Below are 18,663 nucleotides of genomic sequence, written 5' to 3' on the forward strand. Positions count from 1 at the left end.
TTAGAGACCCTGCACATGCAGAGACCTATAGGAAGCAATATACCCTTTTATTGTGCCTGGTGCCCTGAAGGGCAATATCCAAAAACAGCAGAAATAGTGAGAGTTGTGGACAAGATGGAAATATGTAGTATTTCCTTAGCTTGCTGCAGGAGGACATCTTAAAAAGTTAGGCCAGAAAGGAAGTACCTGAAGCTGAGAGACCCCATAGCTGCTACAGGGTGTATAGTCCCAGATGGAAATGATTGTACTTTTTGCTCATCATTGTACTTTTTTCCATTAAAGTTAGAGGACCAGGAGAGACTTGCAAGACTGATTTCTAAACAGGTATCCCTGAAGCAAAAGCAGGAAATAAGGAATAATAGGGTTAGAAAGAGACCGCTTTGCTCAGGACTTCAGGTAAGCAATTTTACCAGGCAGGCAGTAGTTTTAAGATCTATGCATTGAGGCTCAGAATGGCAGTAGGGTTTGTTTCTTTTCTCTTTAATTTGTTAGATAATTTTTTCCCTGTACTTAAATCTTTTCTGTATTACTTTGTATTAAAGGTGGCATGTTTTCTTACTTTCTTCCATCCATGTTGTTATTCTGTGTATGGACAGATGTCAAAAGGTCAACCAGCTATTATAGTATATTTTACTGTTTACAGTGGTAACTCATGACCAATCAAAACAAAAACTTTCAACAATGTGGTAAAAATTAGAAATCAAAAATTTGATATTTAAAAGGTATTGCTATTCTTTGTAAATGTATTAACTTACCAAATTTGTTGAATGTCTCCACCTGGTTGACAAACTATTCTCAATTAATTTAGGAAGATAAATCCCCCTGTATTTTGGCGAGGTTCACACAGCAAGCCAATATGAAGACAAAAGGTGTTGATAACAAGTCAGAGATATAATTATAGAAATAAAAAACGAACAATCTGGGGAAGGGTATAAGACACTGGAAACACCTCAGAGCTCAGTGCAGTCCATCATACAGAAGAGGGAAAAATACTAAACTACACCCACACTGCCTAGGTCAGGCTGTCCATCTAAACTGAATAGTACTTGACACAGAGGCTACTGTGATGCCAATTGTCATTCAGAAGTCAGTACCTGAAGTTGGAGAGGAGCAAGGAATTGCACAAAAATGGGCGTTTGGAACAGTGGGAGTGAAGAAGACCCAGCTAAAAAACATATCCTTGACTGTAAGGGTCTGATCAAAAAAAAATTTTGTGGTCTGATCATACTAAAGCAGAATGTATTGGCTTGAACTCTACGCTGTATGTGTGACGTCAGTCTAAAACTGCATATTAGCCAGGTAACACCAACCCCATTGTAAAATTTGCTGGAGGCCACATCATGTTGTGTAGGTACTTCTCACCAACAGGGACTATAGATCTGATCACTACTGAGAGGAAGATGAAGGCTGCCCAGACAAATCCTGAAGGAAAACCTGCTTCCCTCTGGCAGAAAGATTAAACTTGGGAGAAGGTTTGTCTTTTAAAAGAAAAATGTCCCAAAGCACACTGTCAGTGCCCAGATGTCCTTGAGTGGACAAGTCAGAGTCCTGAACTTAATCCCACCGAACATCTTTAACGGGACCTAAAAATTACTGTCTACTTCTACACAGCAACTAATGTGGCACAGTTTGAGCAATGGGCAAATCTTGCTCCACCATATTGTGTAAAATTAATAGAGACTTATCCAAAATGACTACTTGCTATAATAGTGGCAAGAGTTCATATAACCAAGTGCTGCATGGAAGGATCAATACTTACAAATTTATGACATTTCAGTTTTTGGAATAACATTTTTAATGGTTTATAATTAAAACCATTTGATTTACAAATAATATTTCCAGCCAGACTGATCCAAATTGCAGGTTTGCTAAACATTTGTGTGAAAAAAATGGAATGGGGGCTGAAAACTTTTTTAAGGCACTCTATATTTCACTCTAAGATGACTTCAATGTCTGGAAATGATTCATGTCATCTCTGCCTCCATTTTTAAAAGAAGTAAATAAATTCTACCTTTCAGTTAGAACTATGTACTACCCTCTGTTGGCAGAAGTAGTTCTGGTCTCCTTTCAGTCCTCCATGGTTTCACTCTCTCCTTGAAATCATGCACCTCAAATATCTGTTGGGTAGGCTGCTCTCTAGTGTTCTGAAGTAACATGGCCACTAGTCTGTCTCTTTCTCCTGTGGGTTTTCCTGCCTGTTACCCTATTGAGACACCTGCTACCCTTAAGGAGCTTACTGCCTTCTGACTGTGTCCTTCATTACCTACAGGTGCACATTTTCCACTCTCCCTCATGCCTCTAACCAATATATTAAATATAGCTATTACAGGGTACACTTCTGTATGTGCTACAGTATTTATTTAATCATATTCACAATCTTTTTCTCACAAGCGTATATATTACCTTGTCAGGAAATGGCTGCTGTAGTTGATTCACATCCAGGGGAGTTATCAGTGGAATATTATCAAAGCCATCTTCCCCTGCTTGCTCCTTTTCTGCTTTCTCCACGAGATTGCTTCCCAACTTTACCATCTCTGACTGGCAAGTCTATAGAAAAATGAAAGGGAAAATAATAGGCTGTGTTTAGTTCTTCTGCAAGTTCCGGAAAGCTCTTGACAATTTGAAAACCCTGTAATTATCTACAGCTGCCTGCAGCTTTATATTATCATTCGTTGTGGTGACTAGGCTGGAGGTGGCATTTAAAGTGGTAAACCTTAATTTGGCAGCAGGGTCCATTTTCGTTGATAGATAATTTTGCATGTTGAGCATGCTAAACATGAAGTCTGATTGGTGTTTATTATGGTTCTAGCAGAGAAGAACATTGATTTAAAATAAGGCTTGGCAAGAAATATAAAACCACACAGCTCTTATACCTGCCTTCATGGTTGTAAATTGTGAAAACAACACATAATAATTGAATCAGAAGTTTGAAAAGATCTATATAAAAGCTAAAATATTTTATTCAGTATATATGCAGTTTTTCTTTTGAATGGAATGGTGGTGCAGTTATTTGCATTGCTGCCTCAAAGCTTAAGATTACTAGGTTCAATAACACAACCTCCCTGCAACCTTGAACTGACTTTATTATTATTTGGTTGACACCTTTACACATGGTGACTTACAACATTTGAGATACAATTGGTTACTTTTCTTTTGTTTTTTACATATTGATGGACAGCCCATGGGCTGAACTGTTTAAATTAGTTGAAACAAATGAATAGATGGACGTTATTCATTTTAGAGAGCCTTATATCATCCCATCCGTTTTCCAAACCCACTTATCCTGAGAAGGGTCGCTGGAGCCTCTGAATTGGGTGCAAAACAGGAACAATCCCTGGATGGTGCATCAGTCCATCACAGGGAAAACACACTATTGCACACTAGGGCTAATTTAGCAATGCCACTTCACCTAACCTGCATGCCTTTGGAGGAAACCAGAGCACACAGTGGAATCAAACTAATTTCTAATTATCAAATCCTAAATCCAAAAGACTGCCAAAAACCACATACAAAAAAGAGGTTTCAAAAAGACTCTGACAACAGTCTCACTAGTGCCAAATAGCTCAAACAGGTGATTACACTGGAAGAAGTAGTACCACATGAATAGTTATCAGTAATTTACGTTTCTGACCCCTTAAGCAAGCTCAAATAACTGACAAAAATTAAAACGCCTAACTGAAAAAACAAGCAGGAGTCAAGAAAGAGAAGGTAAGATAGGAGCTTATGCTGAAACATTGGCATTGCTGGATCAGGGTTTCCTAGCCCCAGTAACAATTTTCAACCCTCCTGGTGAATACTCAGATGCTCCCATGATAGTTATTAGATGTAATTCTTCCTTTGCTCCTCTGCCCAAAGGGAGGTGTTCAGGAAGTATCCTAATTACAAATTAAAGCGATGTCAACTTATTCCTTTCATATTTCCAAATTCCTCAACTCTGTCATTGAAACCCTGTGCATAAGCCTCATTTTGGGCCACTTGTACTTACAATTTCTTTCTTTCTTAAATTTTCATTGGGATCAATAATCTATCTATCTATCTATCTATCTATCTATCTATCTATCTATCTATCTATCTATCTATCTATCTATCTATCTATCTATCTATCTATCTCTTTAATTACTGTAATTGTAAGCATAAGTGAAGATGGGTATGTAGACTTAGCAGGAAATCGAAAGCTTCTCTACTATATAAAACTGCTGCAGCTGTCTTTAGTCAGTCTCACACTCATGAATAAGACTCCATGGTAACTGAACTCTGCCACTTGGGAAAGCTGCTCACCCCTTGCCTGCTAGGAACAAACCACTCTTTTCCAGGAGATGGTTATGACCTCAGACTTGGAGGTGTTAATTCTTATCCTGAATGCATTATTCTCAATTACAAATTAAAATGCTCTGCTTAGCAGAAGAATTAGAAATGTAATTTTTCCTTATTTCGATTAGTTTTTTCTTATATGTTACAACTTCAGTAAATTTCATGAACCAAGACATGTCAGGTACAGTAAAACAAAAGTAAAGAGCAAACTGTCTGAAAAGGCACCTGGGCAATATTAAAGGAAGTAGAAGGAATACACTGGAGACTTTGGGTATAAACCTGGAATGGTAATTGGAAAAGGAAATGCTAGAATTGAAAGAAACACACTAGAAGCAAAAATAACAGCAAATATGGAGTTGAAAATGGATATGACAAAACAACTAGGATTAAAGGAAGACAGAATACATACTGTAGCGGTCGGAAAAACAAGCAAATACTAAAATTGAAAGATACATGAAGAGATACACTAGAAGCAAAAACAGTGTCAAAATAAATTAAGTTAAAGATGAATATGCTGGGAGGTACAGGTGGTGTTCTGACAGAATTCATCAACTTGACTAGAGCAAAATGTTGAAAGGAGCTGGTAAGTATACACAGACCAATAGGCTTAAAGGGGTCTGACACATAAACTTAACCAAGCCAGCAAAAAAAAACAAATGAAAAGAAAATCAATTTGATGCAATGTGCTGATAATTGGACAGTCACCTTTATTTAACACAGTGCCGGTGTGTGGAATAATGCTGCCTGAGGCAAAGTTCATTTTTGCCACCCATTAACCGCTAACACTTGTCACGCCATCCAACCCCAACATCTGACAAACCCCGAGATTTATTCTTACTAGGCATGAGAATGATACTCTTAGTTCACATACATTATGTATTAGTATACAGGCTTCACTATACAGTGCATTCTCTGAACAACAGACAAAAAGTAAATATTTAACTTTTGGAAAAAACTTTGCAACATGTAAATTTAATTTTACAATTAAAGAAGATTAGCTTTAAAAAATAAAATCCAAAATAGGCATTAAAAACAACTCTAATATTTCATTTGAAACTCGTCTTGTACACTTCTCTAAACACATTTGTTGGTTTCAAGCTCCATCCTCCATGCTGAAAGGCACTTTGCAAGTTTTTCCGACTTTTAACAGACATTGGTTGTGACTGACACCTTAAACTGATCCCAGAAATTAGCAAAATTTTACAAAATGGCATAATCAGAATATATTTAATATGATGTATATATGCTCCAACCTGTCATAAACACTGGGGGGGGGGAGCCAAAATTATAGGCTACAGCATGTAGATAATAATTCAGCAATAATAATAAAATAATAATCCTTAAACTGGCATAGAATATGAGAGAACTGCAACTGTAGGGTTAGGTTTGATTTAATTAAAGTATAACCATCTCTCAGATGAACGTACTTTAAATATTATTAAATGTTAAAACTCCAAAAATCTTCTGTTGTTCAGCACCTTCGATGACTTGATGATTCTACTCCTTCTCCTGCCTCATGAAAAAATAGCTCCATAGCTAGGAAACCTGATGCTGTTCATTTATTAAATAATAATATTGCCTTATTTGCATACAATATCAATGACTGAGTAAAGCGAAATCATGGGTAAATGTTACAGATAATCATTATGCTTCAATATCACTGAATTTTTTTGATGATGTTAAGCTAGACAGTGTAGTTAAAGTGCCTAAATATAATTCACATGGTTACAATTTATTGGTCTGCAAAGTTAAAAAAAATTAAATTACAATGGTTACTGTGACTGATGTTGTAAGCCACCTTGCAGACTGAGTTACCAGTACATGTATTGCTAATTAGCTTTGATGTAATTTTTTTTATTAATGAGATAAATTCGATTATTTTTACAGAAATGTGAAATGCAAATGCCAAATAAAACTATTTTCTATGTGTTTTCTAAAGTGTCACGCTTCAAATGTGTTATTTTCTGAGAGACACATTCGGCAGTGATGGTTCCATTGAAAACATCTTTGAGCACAGGCCATCATTTGCTGACCAATTTGCAGATGTCCTGGGCTATAAAGAATCTGAAGCCAGTATGTTGTTGCTATTCATGTTTATAAGGTCAAGTCAAGTCAAGTCAATTTTATTTATAGAGCAAATTTAAAACAACAGCATTTGACCAAAGTGCTGTACAGTTTCCATAAATACACCAATAAATATAGAGATAAATAAATACACCAAAATATATATAAAATTAAAAACATTACTCTCATGCAAGTTTAAAATGCTAAGGTTTTCAGATTGGATTTAAAAGTGACCAAATTAGATGCTAACTACTGATGTAATATATACTGCTCAAAAACATTTTAATCAGAGTATAGTATCAAGTCAATGAAACTTCTGGGATATTGATCTGGTCAGTTAAGTAGCAGAGGTGGTTGTTAATCAGTTTCAGTTGCTTTGGTGTCAATGAAATTAACAACAGGTGCACTAGAGGGGCAACAATGAGACGACCCCCAAAACAGGAATGGTTTAACAGGTGAAGGCCATTGACATTTTTCCCTCCTCATCTTTTCTGACTGTTTTTTCACTAGTTCTGCATTTGGCTACGGTCAGTGTCACTACTGGTAGCATGAGGCGATATCTGGACCCTACAGAGGTTGCACAGGTATTCCAACTTCTCCAGGATGGCACATAAAATTGTGCCATTCCCAGAAGGTTTGCTGTGTCTCCCAGCACAGTCTCAATGGCATGGAGGAGATTCTAGAAGTTATTCTAGGAGAGCTGGACAAGGCCGCAGAAGGTCCTTAACCCATAAGCAGTACCGGTATCTGCCCCTTTAGGCAAAGAGGAACAGGATGAGCACTGAAAGAGCCCTACAAAATGACCTCCAGCAGGCCACTGGCGTGAATGTCTCTGACCAAGCAATCAGAAACAGACTCCATGAGGGTGGCCTGAGGGCCCGACGTCCTCTAGTGGGCCCTGTGCTCACTGCCCGGCACCATGGAACTCAATTGGCATTTGCCATAGAATACCAGAATTGGAAGGTCCACCTCTGGTGCCCTGTGCTTTTCACAGATGAGAGCAGGTTCACTCTGAGCACATGTGACAGACGTGAAAGGGTCTGGAGAAGCTGCGGAGAATATTATGCTGCCTGTAACATTGTTTAACATGATCGGTTTGGTGGTGGGTCTGTGATGGTCTGGGGAAGCATATCCATATCTACAGGCTAGACAACAGCACCTTGACTGCCATTCGGTATCGGGATGAAATCCTTGGACCCATTGTCAGACCCTATGCTGGTGCAGTGGGTCCTGGGTTTCTCCTGGCGCACGACAATGCCCAGCCTCATGTGGTGAGAGTATGCAGGCAGTTCCTGGAGAATGAAGGAATTGATACAATTCCTTAATTCCACACTCGCCTGACCTAAATCCAATAGAACACCTCTGGGACATTATGTTTTGGTTCATCTGACGCCACCAGGTTGATCCTCAGACTGTCCAGGAGCTCAATGATGCTCTGGTCCAGATCAGGGAGGAGATCCCCTGGGCACCATCCGTCATCTCATTAGGAGCATGCCCTAATGTTGTCAGGCATGCATACAAGCACGTGGGGGCCATGCAAACTGCTGATTACAATTTTGAGTTTCTGCAATGAAATTTCGGCAAAAAGGACTAGCCTGCCGCATCATTTTTTCACTTTGATTTTTGGGGTGTCTTTGAATTCAGCTCTCTGTAGGTTGATCATTTTTATTTCCATCAAACCATGTGGTATCCTTTCGTTCCATTACATTACCCAGTCCATATCAGTATAGATATCCAGCATGATTTTTTTCCCATTGAGATCTGATGTGTTTTCAAAGTGTTCCTTTAATTTTCTTGAGCAGTTTAGACATTTAGACTATTTCAAAGCTTAGGGGCAGCTATTGCAAAGGCACAGTCCACTCTAAGCTTAAGTCTAGATCTCAGCATGACAGGTAACTGCTGGTCAGAGGACCTAAGGGATTGCAAGGGAGTGCAAGAGGGGCTAAACCATTCAGAGACTTAAAAATAAGTCAGTGAAGAGAAGCTAAAATTGGTGTGATGTTATTATGTTTTTGTGTGCCTGTTACGAACCTGGCTGCACCATTCTGGACTAGTTAAAGATGATCAAGGAATGACTGATTAATTACAGTCTATAGTGAGTTGCAATAGTCAAACTGAGAAGATAAAAAAGCAAAAATTCGTTTTTGAAAATCATTTACAGACAGAAAAGGCTTGACTTTAGCTAATACCCTGAGCTGATAGAAACAGGCTTTAACAATGGAGTTAATTTGTTTGTCTAATCTGAGGGCATTATCAAAAATAATGCCACTATTTTTCCAAAAGGTTTTCAGTAGTTTGTAAAAGGGCCAAGTTTACTTGCTGGAGTACAGGTAAGATCAGAAGGTCCAAAAGACACAATCTCTTTTTTTGTCATCTGTACTCAGAAAATTTAGTGACATCCATATTTTAATGTTTATCAGACATTCCAGTAAGGGTTTAAGAGAATTTGTTTTGCTTTCCTTCAGTCAAAGATGTATCTTTATATCATCTGCGTAGCAATGAAAAGAAATGTTATGTTTTTAAAAATGGGTCCTAAGGGCAACATGTACAGTGAAATAAGAATAGACCCGATGATAGATCCTTGAAGGATCCCACAGTTGAGAGTAGCCAAGGAAGAGGAGAAATTTCCCAGATTGACTGAAAAACTTCTGCCTGTTAGGTGTGACCTGAATCATTCCAAATCAATATCTTGGATGCCCACATATTGCTCAAGATGAGCGATAAGGATGTCATGATCAACTATATCATATTCTGCAGTATCCCCAGTGTCACTTATTAATAAGAACTGACTCTGTGCTGTGGTGTGCATGTGTATGGTGTAGGACACCATCTATCTGATGAATTAATTTTTATTCATTTTATAGATCCATGGAATACATCAGGAAGATGAACACCAATACTATCAGTCTATCATGTGGCTTCAAAGTATTGCTATTTCATACAGTTAAGAAAAATTAAAAAGTTACATGAAAATGCCACACTGACTATAGTTCCACCTGTGGTGGTTGCCTTGTTGCCTCACCCTGTGTGGCCCTGATTTAAAATATTTTGAAGATAAAGCACAAGCTGCTGCTGCAAATGTTAAAGAATAGGAATGCAAACACAGTGTTTCAATGGCAAACATAAATTTGGACTTAACAAAATTAGCACATGAGAGAACAATAACCTAAGTGATTTTGTTTGGGATAGTGTTCAATAAGGAATTCCTCAATTGCTTTGTGGGTTTTTAGAAACCAGTAAAATGGAAGCAGCTAAGAGAAATGTTATACAAAATAAAATAGGTATTCATTCCAGAGAAATAAAGCTTTCAGCTAACTTATAAAATAAATAATAGTGCTAAGGACAGTTTGAGACAGGAGTGTTTGCATTCTTTGATTCTGTTACTGATACAGGTGCTGGTCATAAAATTAGAATATCATGACAAAGTTGATTTATTTCAGTAATTCCATTCAAAAAGTGAAACTTGTATATTAGATTCATTCATTACACACAGACTGATGTATTTCAAATGTTTATTTCTTTTAATGTTGATGATTATAACTGACAACTAATGAAAGTCCCAAATTCAGTATCTCGGAAAATTAGAATATTGTGAAAAGGTTCAATATTGAAGACACCTGGTGCTACACTCTAATCAGCTAATTAACTCAAAACACCTGCAAAAGCCTTTAAATGGTCTCTCAGTCTAGTTCTGTAGGCTACACAATCATGGGGAAGACTGCTGACTTGACAGTTGTCCAAAAGACGACCATTGACACCTTGCACAAGGAGGGCAAGACACAAAAGGTCATTGCTAAAGAGGCTGACTGTTCACAGAGCTCTGTGTCCAAGCACATTAATAGAGAGGCGAAGGGAAGGACAAGATGTGGTAGAAAAAAGTGTACAAGCAATAGGGATAACCGCACCCTGGAGAGGATTGTAAAACAAAACCCATTCAAAAATGTGGGGGAGATTCACAAAGAGTGGACTGCAGCTGGAGTCAGTGCTTCAAGAACCACCACGCACAGACGTATGTAAGACATGGGTCTCAGCTGTCGCATTCCTTGTGTCAAGCCACTCTTGAACAACAGCGTCAGAAGCGTCTCGCCTTTGGACTGCTGCTGAGTGGTCCAAAGTTATGTTCTCTGATGAAAGTAAATTTTGCATTTCCTTTGGAAATCAAGGTCCCAGAGTCTGGAGGAAGAAAGGAGTCACAGAATTCACGTTGCTTGAGGTCCAGTGTAAAGTTTACACAGTCAGTGACGGTTTGGGGTGCCATGTCATCTGCTGGTGTTGGTCCATTGTGTTTTCTGAGGTCCAAGGTCAACGCAGCCGTCTACCAGGATGTTTTAGAGCACTTCATGCTTCCTGCTGCTGACGAACTTTATGGAGATGCAGATTTCATTTTCCAACAGGACCTGGCACCTGCACACAGTGCCAAAGCTACCAGTACCTGGTTTAAGGACCATGGTATCCCTGTTCTTGATTGGCCAGCAAACTCGCCTTACCTTAACCCCATAGAAAATCTATGGGGTATTGTGAAGAGGAAGATGCAATACGCCAGACCCAACAATTCAGAAGAGCTGAAGGCCACTATCAGAGCAACATGGGCTCTCATAACACCTGAGCAGTGCCACAGACTGATCGACTCCATGCCACGCCACATTGCTGCAGTAATCCAGGCCAAAGGAGCCCCAACTAAATATTGAGTTCTGTACATGTTCATACTTTTCATGTTCATACCTTTCAGTTGGCCAACATTTCTAAAAATCCTTTTTGTGCATTGGTCTTAATTGATATTCTAATTTTCCGAGATACTGAATTTGGGACTTTCATTAGTTGTCAGTTATAATTAATCAACATTAAAAGAAATAAACATTTGAAATACATCAGTCTGTGTGTAATGAATTAATCTAATATACAAGTTTCACTTTTTGAATGGAATTACTGAAATAAATCAACTTTGTCATGATATTCTAATTTTATGACCAGCACCTGTATATTCTGAGATTTTGAATAGATACTGTATTTGATAAAAAAAATGATAAATGTCAAGCAAATTTTCGGGGAGATAATCAAAATGTGAAGGAGGACACTAAATATCATACATTACCACACATGGGCCTTGTTAATACATTAACATGTCTTTATTAAAAGCCTACTCAAATAAGCAGAGAAGGGGTTAAACAGACAAATACTGTACAATTTAAGCTTCGATTACATACAAACAGTTACATCATAATCATAGTGAAAAAATGATGGTGGCAATTTTTCAACTTGTATATCAGTACTTGGCAAGTGGTAATTTACATAGGCTTGCTAAAAGCAATATACTGTAAAGAGGTCAAAATATTATAAGCCATGTCATGTTTAATATATATACAGTGCATCCAGAAAGTATTCACAGCACATCACTTTTTCCACCTTTTGTTATGTTACAGCCTTATTCCAAAATGGATTAAATTCATTTTTTTCCTCAGAATTCTGCACACAACACCAGATAATGACAACATGAAAAAAGTTTACTTGAGGTTTTTGCAAATTTATTAAAAATAAAAAAAACTGAGAAATCACATGTACATAAGCATTAACAGCCTTTGCTAAATACTTTGTCGATGCACCTTTGGCAGCAATTACAGCCTCAAGTCTTGTTGAATAAGATGCCACAAGCTTGGCACACCTATCCTTGGCCAGTTTCGCCCATTCCTCTTTGCAGCACCTCTCAAGCTCCATCAGGTTGGATGGGAAGCGTCAGTGCACAGCCATTTTAAGATCTCTCCAGAGATGTTCAATCGGATTCAAGTCTGGGCTCTGGCTGGGCCACTCAAGGACATTCACAGAGTTGTCCTGAAGCCACTCCTTTGATATCTTGGCTGTGTGCTTAGGGTCGTTGTCCTGCTGAAAGATGAACTGTCGCCCCAATCTGAGGTCAAGAGCGCTCTGGAGCAGGTTTTCATCCAGGATGTCTCTGTACATTGCTGCAGTCATCTTTCCCTTTATCCTGACTAGTCTCCCAGTTCTTGCCGCTGAAAAACATCCGCACAGCATGATGCTGCCACCACCATGCTTCACTGTAGGGATGGTGCCAGGTTTCCTCCAAACGTGATGCCTGGCATTCACACCAAAGAGTTCAATCTTTGTCTCATCAGACCAGAGAATTTTCTTTCTCATGGTCTGAGAGTCCTTCAGGTGCCTTTTGGCAAACTCCAGGCGGGCTGCCATGTGCCTTTTACTAAGGAGTGGCTTCCGTCTGGCCACTCTACCATACAGGCCTGATTGGTGGATTGCTGCAGAGATGGTTGTCCTTCTGGAAGGTTCTCCTCTATCCACAGAGGACCTCTGGAGTTCTGACAGAGTGACCATCGGGTTCTTGGTCACCTCCCTGACTAAGGCCTTTCTCCCCCGATCGCTCAGTTTAGATGGCCGGCCAGCTCTAGGAAGAGTCCTTCTTCCACTTACGGATGATGGAGGCCACTGTGCTCATTGGGACCTTCAAAGCAGCAGAAATTTTTCTGTAACCTTCCCCAGATTTGTGTCTCGAGACAATCCTGTCTCGGAGGTCTACAGACAATTGCTTTGACTTCATGCTTGGTTTGTGCTCTGACATGAACTGTCAACTGTGAGACCTTATATAGACAGGTGTGTGCCTTTCCAAATCATGTCCAATCAAATGAATTTACCACAGGTGGACTCCAATTAAGCTGCAGAAACATCTCAAGGATGATCAGGGGAAACAGGACGCACCGGAGCTCAATTTCGAGCTTCACGGCAAAGGCTGTGAACACTTATGTACATGTGCTTTCTCAATTTTTTTATTTTTAATAAATTTGCAAAAACCTCAAATAAACTTTTTTCACGTTGTCATTATGGGGTGTTGTGTGTAGAATTATGAGGAAAAAAATGAATTTAATCCATTTTGGAATAAGGCTGTAACATAACAAAATGTGGAAAAAGTGATGCGCTGTGAATACTTTCCGGATGCACTGTACACTACTGGTCAAAGTTTTAGAACACCTCTGTTTTTCAAGTTTTTCTTCAAATGTAATCAGTCGCAATGAAATGCAATGAATGACCTAAAATGATGAAAAGGTAAGCAATAAACTGTCACATTTTTAAATTTAAAGGTTATAGTAGCAACAAATGAAAAAAAGAAATATCAGAATATTACAAATGTGCCTTCTTCAGGAAACAACTAATACATTATAACCTGCAGATGTTCTGCAGCAATTAAAGTAAGTTAAGCCTTGCAAGTTGAAGCAAACAGTTTGCACAGGTGTCCCAACTTCCGTGAATTACTTGAAATTTGTGTTATTACACCCTTTGAAGTACTACTTTAACAATATTCCAGTGATAATGGCAAGAAAATGACAACAAACAAAATGAGAATATTATTACAAAATGAGACTGGAATTAAATTATTATTACCCTTAGATGTGTATGCCTTTCATTTAAAGAAATTGCATAAAAAAATCAAAGTGTAAGTGAGTACTGTGTCCTACACAATCTAAAGGCAATTGGAAGCTGGAAGAAAGGCTAATATGAAGACATCTGGTAGACCCAAAGTCACAATCTAAACAGAAGACAACAGCTTCAAGCACATATATATATATATATTTATATATAACCTTTTAAGAACCATTACTTTCTTAGTCAGCCAAGCTTGAAGTTGGGTAAGAAGCAGAGGCAATGGCACACCTGATGAGAAGGAAGAGGAGGCAGGTAAATGAGGAAGTAGGATGCTAGGAGGTAGGAATGGCATGGAGCCCATTATATTTTATAGTTCCTAATTAGACTTTGTGTGTAGTTAGTGAGGCCTGAATTCCTGTTTCCTCATACAGTTCAAAGACTTGCACATTAACTTAACTGATGATTCTAAATTAGCTCTTCAGGTGTGAGTATGTCTGATGTGACACTGCCACTAATGCAATTTACATTTTTTGTAAAGTGAAGGAGGACTATTGATGTAACTTCCTCTCCAAACAGTCGCAACTCCGCCCCTTCTGCTTTCTGCACTGTATAAGCCACATGACGCACAACATCCTCATCATTTAGGATCTAGCTTTCCAATGAAACAAATCTCCATAACAAAGCTCCCTACAGTCTAAAAAGTCAACACTGTCACAATGTCAAAATTGACATATACAGTAACTTGCTAAATTCACAATTTTCTGCATCTTTTTTTTCATTAAAAATGAAAAGTGACTCGACCCTTCTCTTGTTTTCTGTTCTTTTTATTTATTTTATATATCTCGTCACACACGTGCGATTAGGAGACAACTAAAGGGCCTGAATAATAGTAATTCCATGTCTGTCCAGGGGGCGGCAAGGTGCACTAATTGTCTCTCTCAATCCCTTATAGACCATTTTCGGGAAATCCCACCCAGTTCCGATGACGGTCCAATGACGTCACTTCCAGTCCCGGTGCTGCTGATGACGTCACTTCTGGTTCCAGCCCTGATGTCATCAATTCCTCCACTTGTCTTTAAAAGCCACCATCTTGATGCAGCTATTCAGTTCTGTTTTGGACTCGCATGAGTAAACAACTCTTGAAAAATGTACTTCTTTGAGGCCAGGATATAATATACTGGTGGCTGCCCCAAACCTTTTCATGTCTTATTGTGCTTTTTGTGACAATATATACAGTACATATATATTAGGCCTGGGAAAATTAACACATTAATTTTTGTAATTAATGTGGCCTGTTTAATGTATTAAAAAATATTGTTGCATCCTGGACCAGCAATGAGGTTATCGTGTCAGGCAGTGCTTTGGTCAGGACAGCATTTTCATGTCATTTTTTTTTTTCCATTACGAAATAATAAGACAAGTAAGTTAAGTGTGAACCTAAAGAATTACATACACATCAAGTACCATATTTATAAACTACCTTTAAACATTTTGAGAAATAAAATTTTAGTTAAAAGTTTCAAATTGCACTTTTCACAATGTCTTGCCACATGTCAGTACATGGTACTGGTATTCATTTCCTTGATTTATACATACCGACATAGGTGCAGGCGAGGGAAAAGAAGCGGGGTTTATAGTAGTCCTGGAGCAATAGTAAAGAAAAGTAGCAAAGGTAAAAATTACACTCTCTACTTTTTGTCATGTCATATTTCAGTAAGAAGGTCAAATCAATGTCATATCGCATATGTGCAACATACATTTTCTTTGAGTAGCACTAAAACCAAAATAAGTCTCTAGTAAAGTGTGAGTCCATCGCAGTGCAAACAAACACACACAATCCAATCACACATTATTGGCAATTTAGGACCAAAAATTCACCTAACCTACATGCGTTAGGACTGTGGGAGGAAACCCACGTAGACAAAGGGCACACATGCAAACTCCATGCAGGGAGGACCTGTGATGTGAACCCTGGTTCCCTTAGTTGTGAGGCAGCAATGCTATCACTGAGCCACAGTGAAGTTGATGAAGTTTGTTTTAAATCACAAAATTTTTGATATCACATTTAAATGGTTATTTAAAACGCATCCTTTTCATTTCATTGCATTACATTTCTAATAGGTGTTTTGGAATGGAGACCACTACGAAAGGCAGTACTGTATATAAAATTAATTGACTTAACAATAGATTATAAAACCAAAAATTTTTTAAATTTTAGTTGGCACTAAAAAGTACACAGCTGACACATTAAATTTGTGTATGTTAAAAATGAAAGAGTTGTGCTGATTTTGATATTACCGATCATATAATTCCATTACCATATTCTTGAGAATTTTGTTGGACTATTACATGTTCATAGTTGGTTTACTTCATATAGGTATTATCTTTAACATAGATTTATTCTTGCAAAACATATTTATCCACTTTCTAAAACCTGCTTTCTACAACAGAAGTAAAATAAAATTAGGACAAGTTCTTAAGCAGCAGAAGTTTGAAATGCTTGTTGATTAATTTGTTTCAAGCAGAACTGACTATGATAAAGCTTTATTTTCAGGCTGTTTGAAACATTCACTTACTACTTAACAGATGATTCAAAACATTGCAGCAATTAGAATAATTAGAACTAAGAAATATGACCATGTAAGTTTAATTCTTCTATTACTTCACTGAAGACTTCCAGTCAAATCTGGAGACAACTTTAAAATCCTCACCCTGATAGTGATAGTTATAAATAGTTTAGTCCCCCATTAAATTGCTGAACTTATTAGTGTGTAGGGAGCAGAGCCTTTAGTGTTAGAGCTTCCAAACTCTGGATCTACCTCCCAGTCTTTCTTGGGACCCCTTCACCAGAAAGCCAAGTTATATTTTTTTAGTATTTCTGTCTTTCTGTTAAAGGATTTGGATTGGAGTTGCACTGCTGGCCTGCCTTTACTACTTAATCGATCCTTTACTGTTTTTAATCTCTCTGTATGAAAACTGAATATTTGTAACCAAAGCTCACTAGCAGCATCGAAACCCCATATACTGAATCTACATCCAAAAAAACTGAGAAGTGTGCATGCACCACCAAAGAAAGAGAATGAAAAGCATACCACAGGCAGTCATGTTTCAGATGTTCATAGGACTGTGTTTTGTGCTCTCATTGTTTAAAAGTGTTGTGCCTTTGTTTTTTTGCTATTATTTTTGCCCTGTTATTAAATGAAAATAGAGAGTGGGCAAGAAGAGTATAACTACCAGTTGTTGTAAACACACTATCAAACAATCTGATCTAAAAATTACAAGATATCATTTGATCGGCCATAAGAAGGCATTTAGAAACTTATGATTTAATCAGCTCAGTACCTCCCCAAACCCCTGGAGGTGATATATGCACATTTTCATATATACTTTACTATGTTTTAAAGTTATGATTTGAGTTTGTGTTGCACAACTATAAACATTTTTTTAAATCTGGTATAACACCTTCTAATCAAGTATTAGCTTTATTTAAAAGGCTGTAGCCCTCTGTGACCCACCCTGAACTGAGGGTTTGGGATTTTTATGTTATTCTACTGTACATTTGTCTATGTTCTTTTTAATTGCAACTGAAACCCGTGCTGCATTTGAGTGAAAGTGTATCATAAAACTGAAACTATAAAAGCTAATAAGTGAAATTAACACATTCTTTCTCACAGCTTGTTTTTCTACTGCTTTATGTAATCAATTATCAAAAGTGTATTCAAATGCTTAAGATCTTAAGTTGCTTTAAAGGAATTCAATGATTGTTCAGATTTTTTTTTACCAGACTGACAAAAACGTTTGCCCTAAGTAAAACAAGTAACTTATCACATTATTTATAAATTAAATTAACTGCTTTATATTCAGGAACATCACTCTACCATCCTGTGCTACTTTTATTCATTTGCAATTCATTACAATTACATTGCAACTCTCATATATGCAGTAAGGAAGAAATGGACAGAAAGCTTTCACCAATTTCACAAATTAAATTAATTTGTATTTTAACTATAAATGTGCACTCAATCAAGAACATTATACAAAAATAAGTTGACTTGACCTGACTTGACATATGGCCCATGATTATTACTTACTTGAAATAAACTGAATTCAAATGCATTTGGGCTTCTGTGGCAAGATAAAACAAATGTGTGAACTTGAAAAGGTCACAATGATGGAGACTTTACCAGGGCTTTAGTAGCTCAAAGAAAATTTCACAAGTACTTAAAAGAGATGAGACAAAAGATGTTAAGTTTATGTCCATTTATAAATCATACAGTCATGCCCTTTGTCAGTTAATTCTCTTCCTGTGAGTTTTTATTATTTTAAATTATGAGTATTTTAAATTATTTTTAAAGTGGAATGAATTCACATATATAAATCAACCCTTTTACCAATTAATGTAACTGCAGATTTATCTGTTAATACAAATGTTAAAACTTAAAAAAAACTGATGCATTTCATGGATCATCACTGTTGATTCAGCAGTGCTTTTTACTGTTCTCTTAATGTTGCATCCTGCAAGAGAGTTTTTAAAAGTCACATCTGATGAAAACATGTTAACCACATTATGGTCCTACCCGAGGAACTATGATCTGTGAGGAAGGCACTTTCTTTCAGTCCACAACGATGTCTTCATAATGACTGAAAACCATGGTTAAAACACATGTCTGCTTAGCAGCCTGTTTCCTAGACAGGATTTGCTTTTATACAGAGCTCTTTATCTTTGTTATTTCAAATTGTTTTCTTTTTGTAATGTTAATTTTCTCTTGAGGATTAAGTTTCAAACAAGATTTATTCTAATGTTTATTCAATGACCAAATGCTTATAGAAATCCATTTATTCTGCCTGCTCATTAGAACTCTACAGAGAACCTGTTATTTTACATTTACAGTATTATATCAC

At 37.4% G+C, this 18,663-nt stretch overlaps 1 protein-coding gene across 1 annotated transcript in view; it reads right to left on the reverse strand.

Annotated features, from left to right (window-relative positions):
- caly (calcyon neuron-specific vesicular protein) overlaps window positions 1-18,663 on the reverse strand; it is a 120,326-nt gene that overhangs the window by 44,442 nt on the left and 57,221 nt on the right. The window contains exon 2 of the mRNA XM_028795600.2: window positions 2,404-2,547. Within this exon, the coding sequence (XP_028651433.2) occupies window positions 2,404-2,532 (129 nt within the window). The 5' untranslated portion in view covers window positions 2,533-2,547. The remainder of the gene's footprint in view (window positions 1-2,403; window positions 2,548-18,663) is intronic.

Source organism: Erpetoichthys calabaricus, chromosome 2 (assembly GCF_900747795.2).
Source record: "Erpetoichthys calabaricus chromosome 2, fErpCal1.3, whole genome shotgun sequence".
Taxonomy (NCBI): Eukaryota; Metazoa; Chordata; class Cladistia; order Polypteriformes; family Polypteridae; genus Erpetoichthys; species Erpetoichthys calabaricus.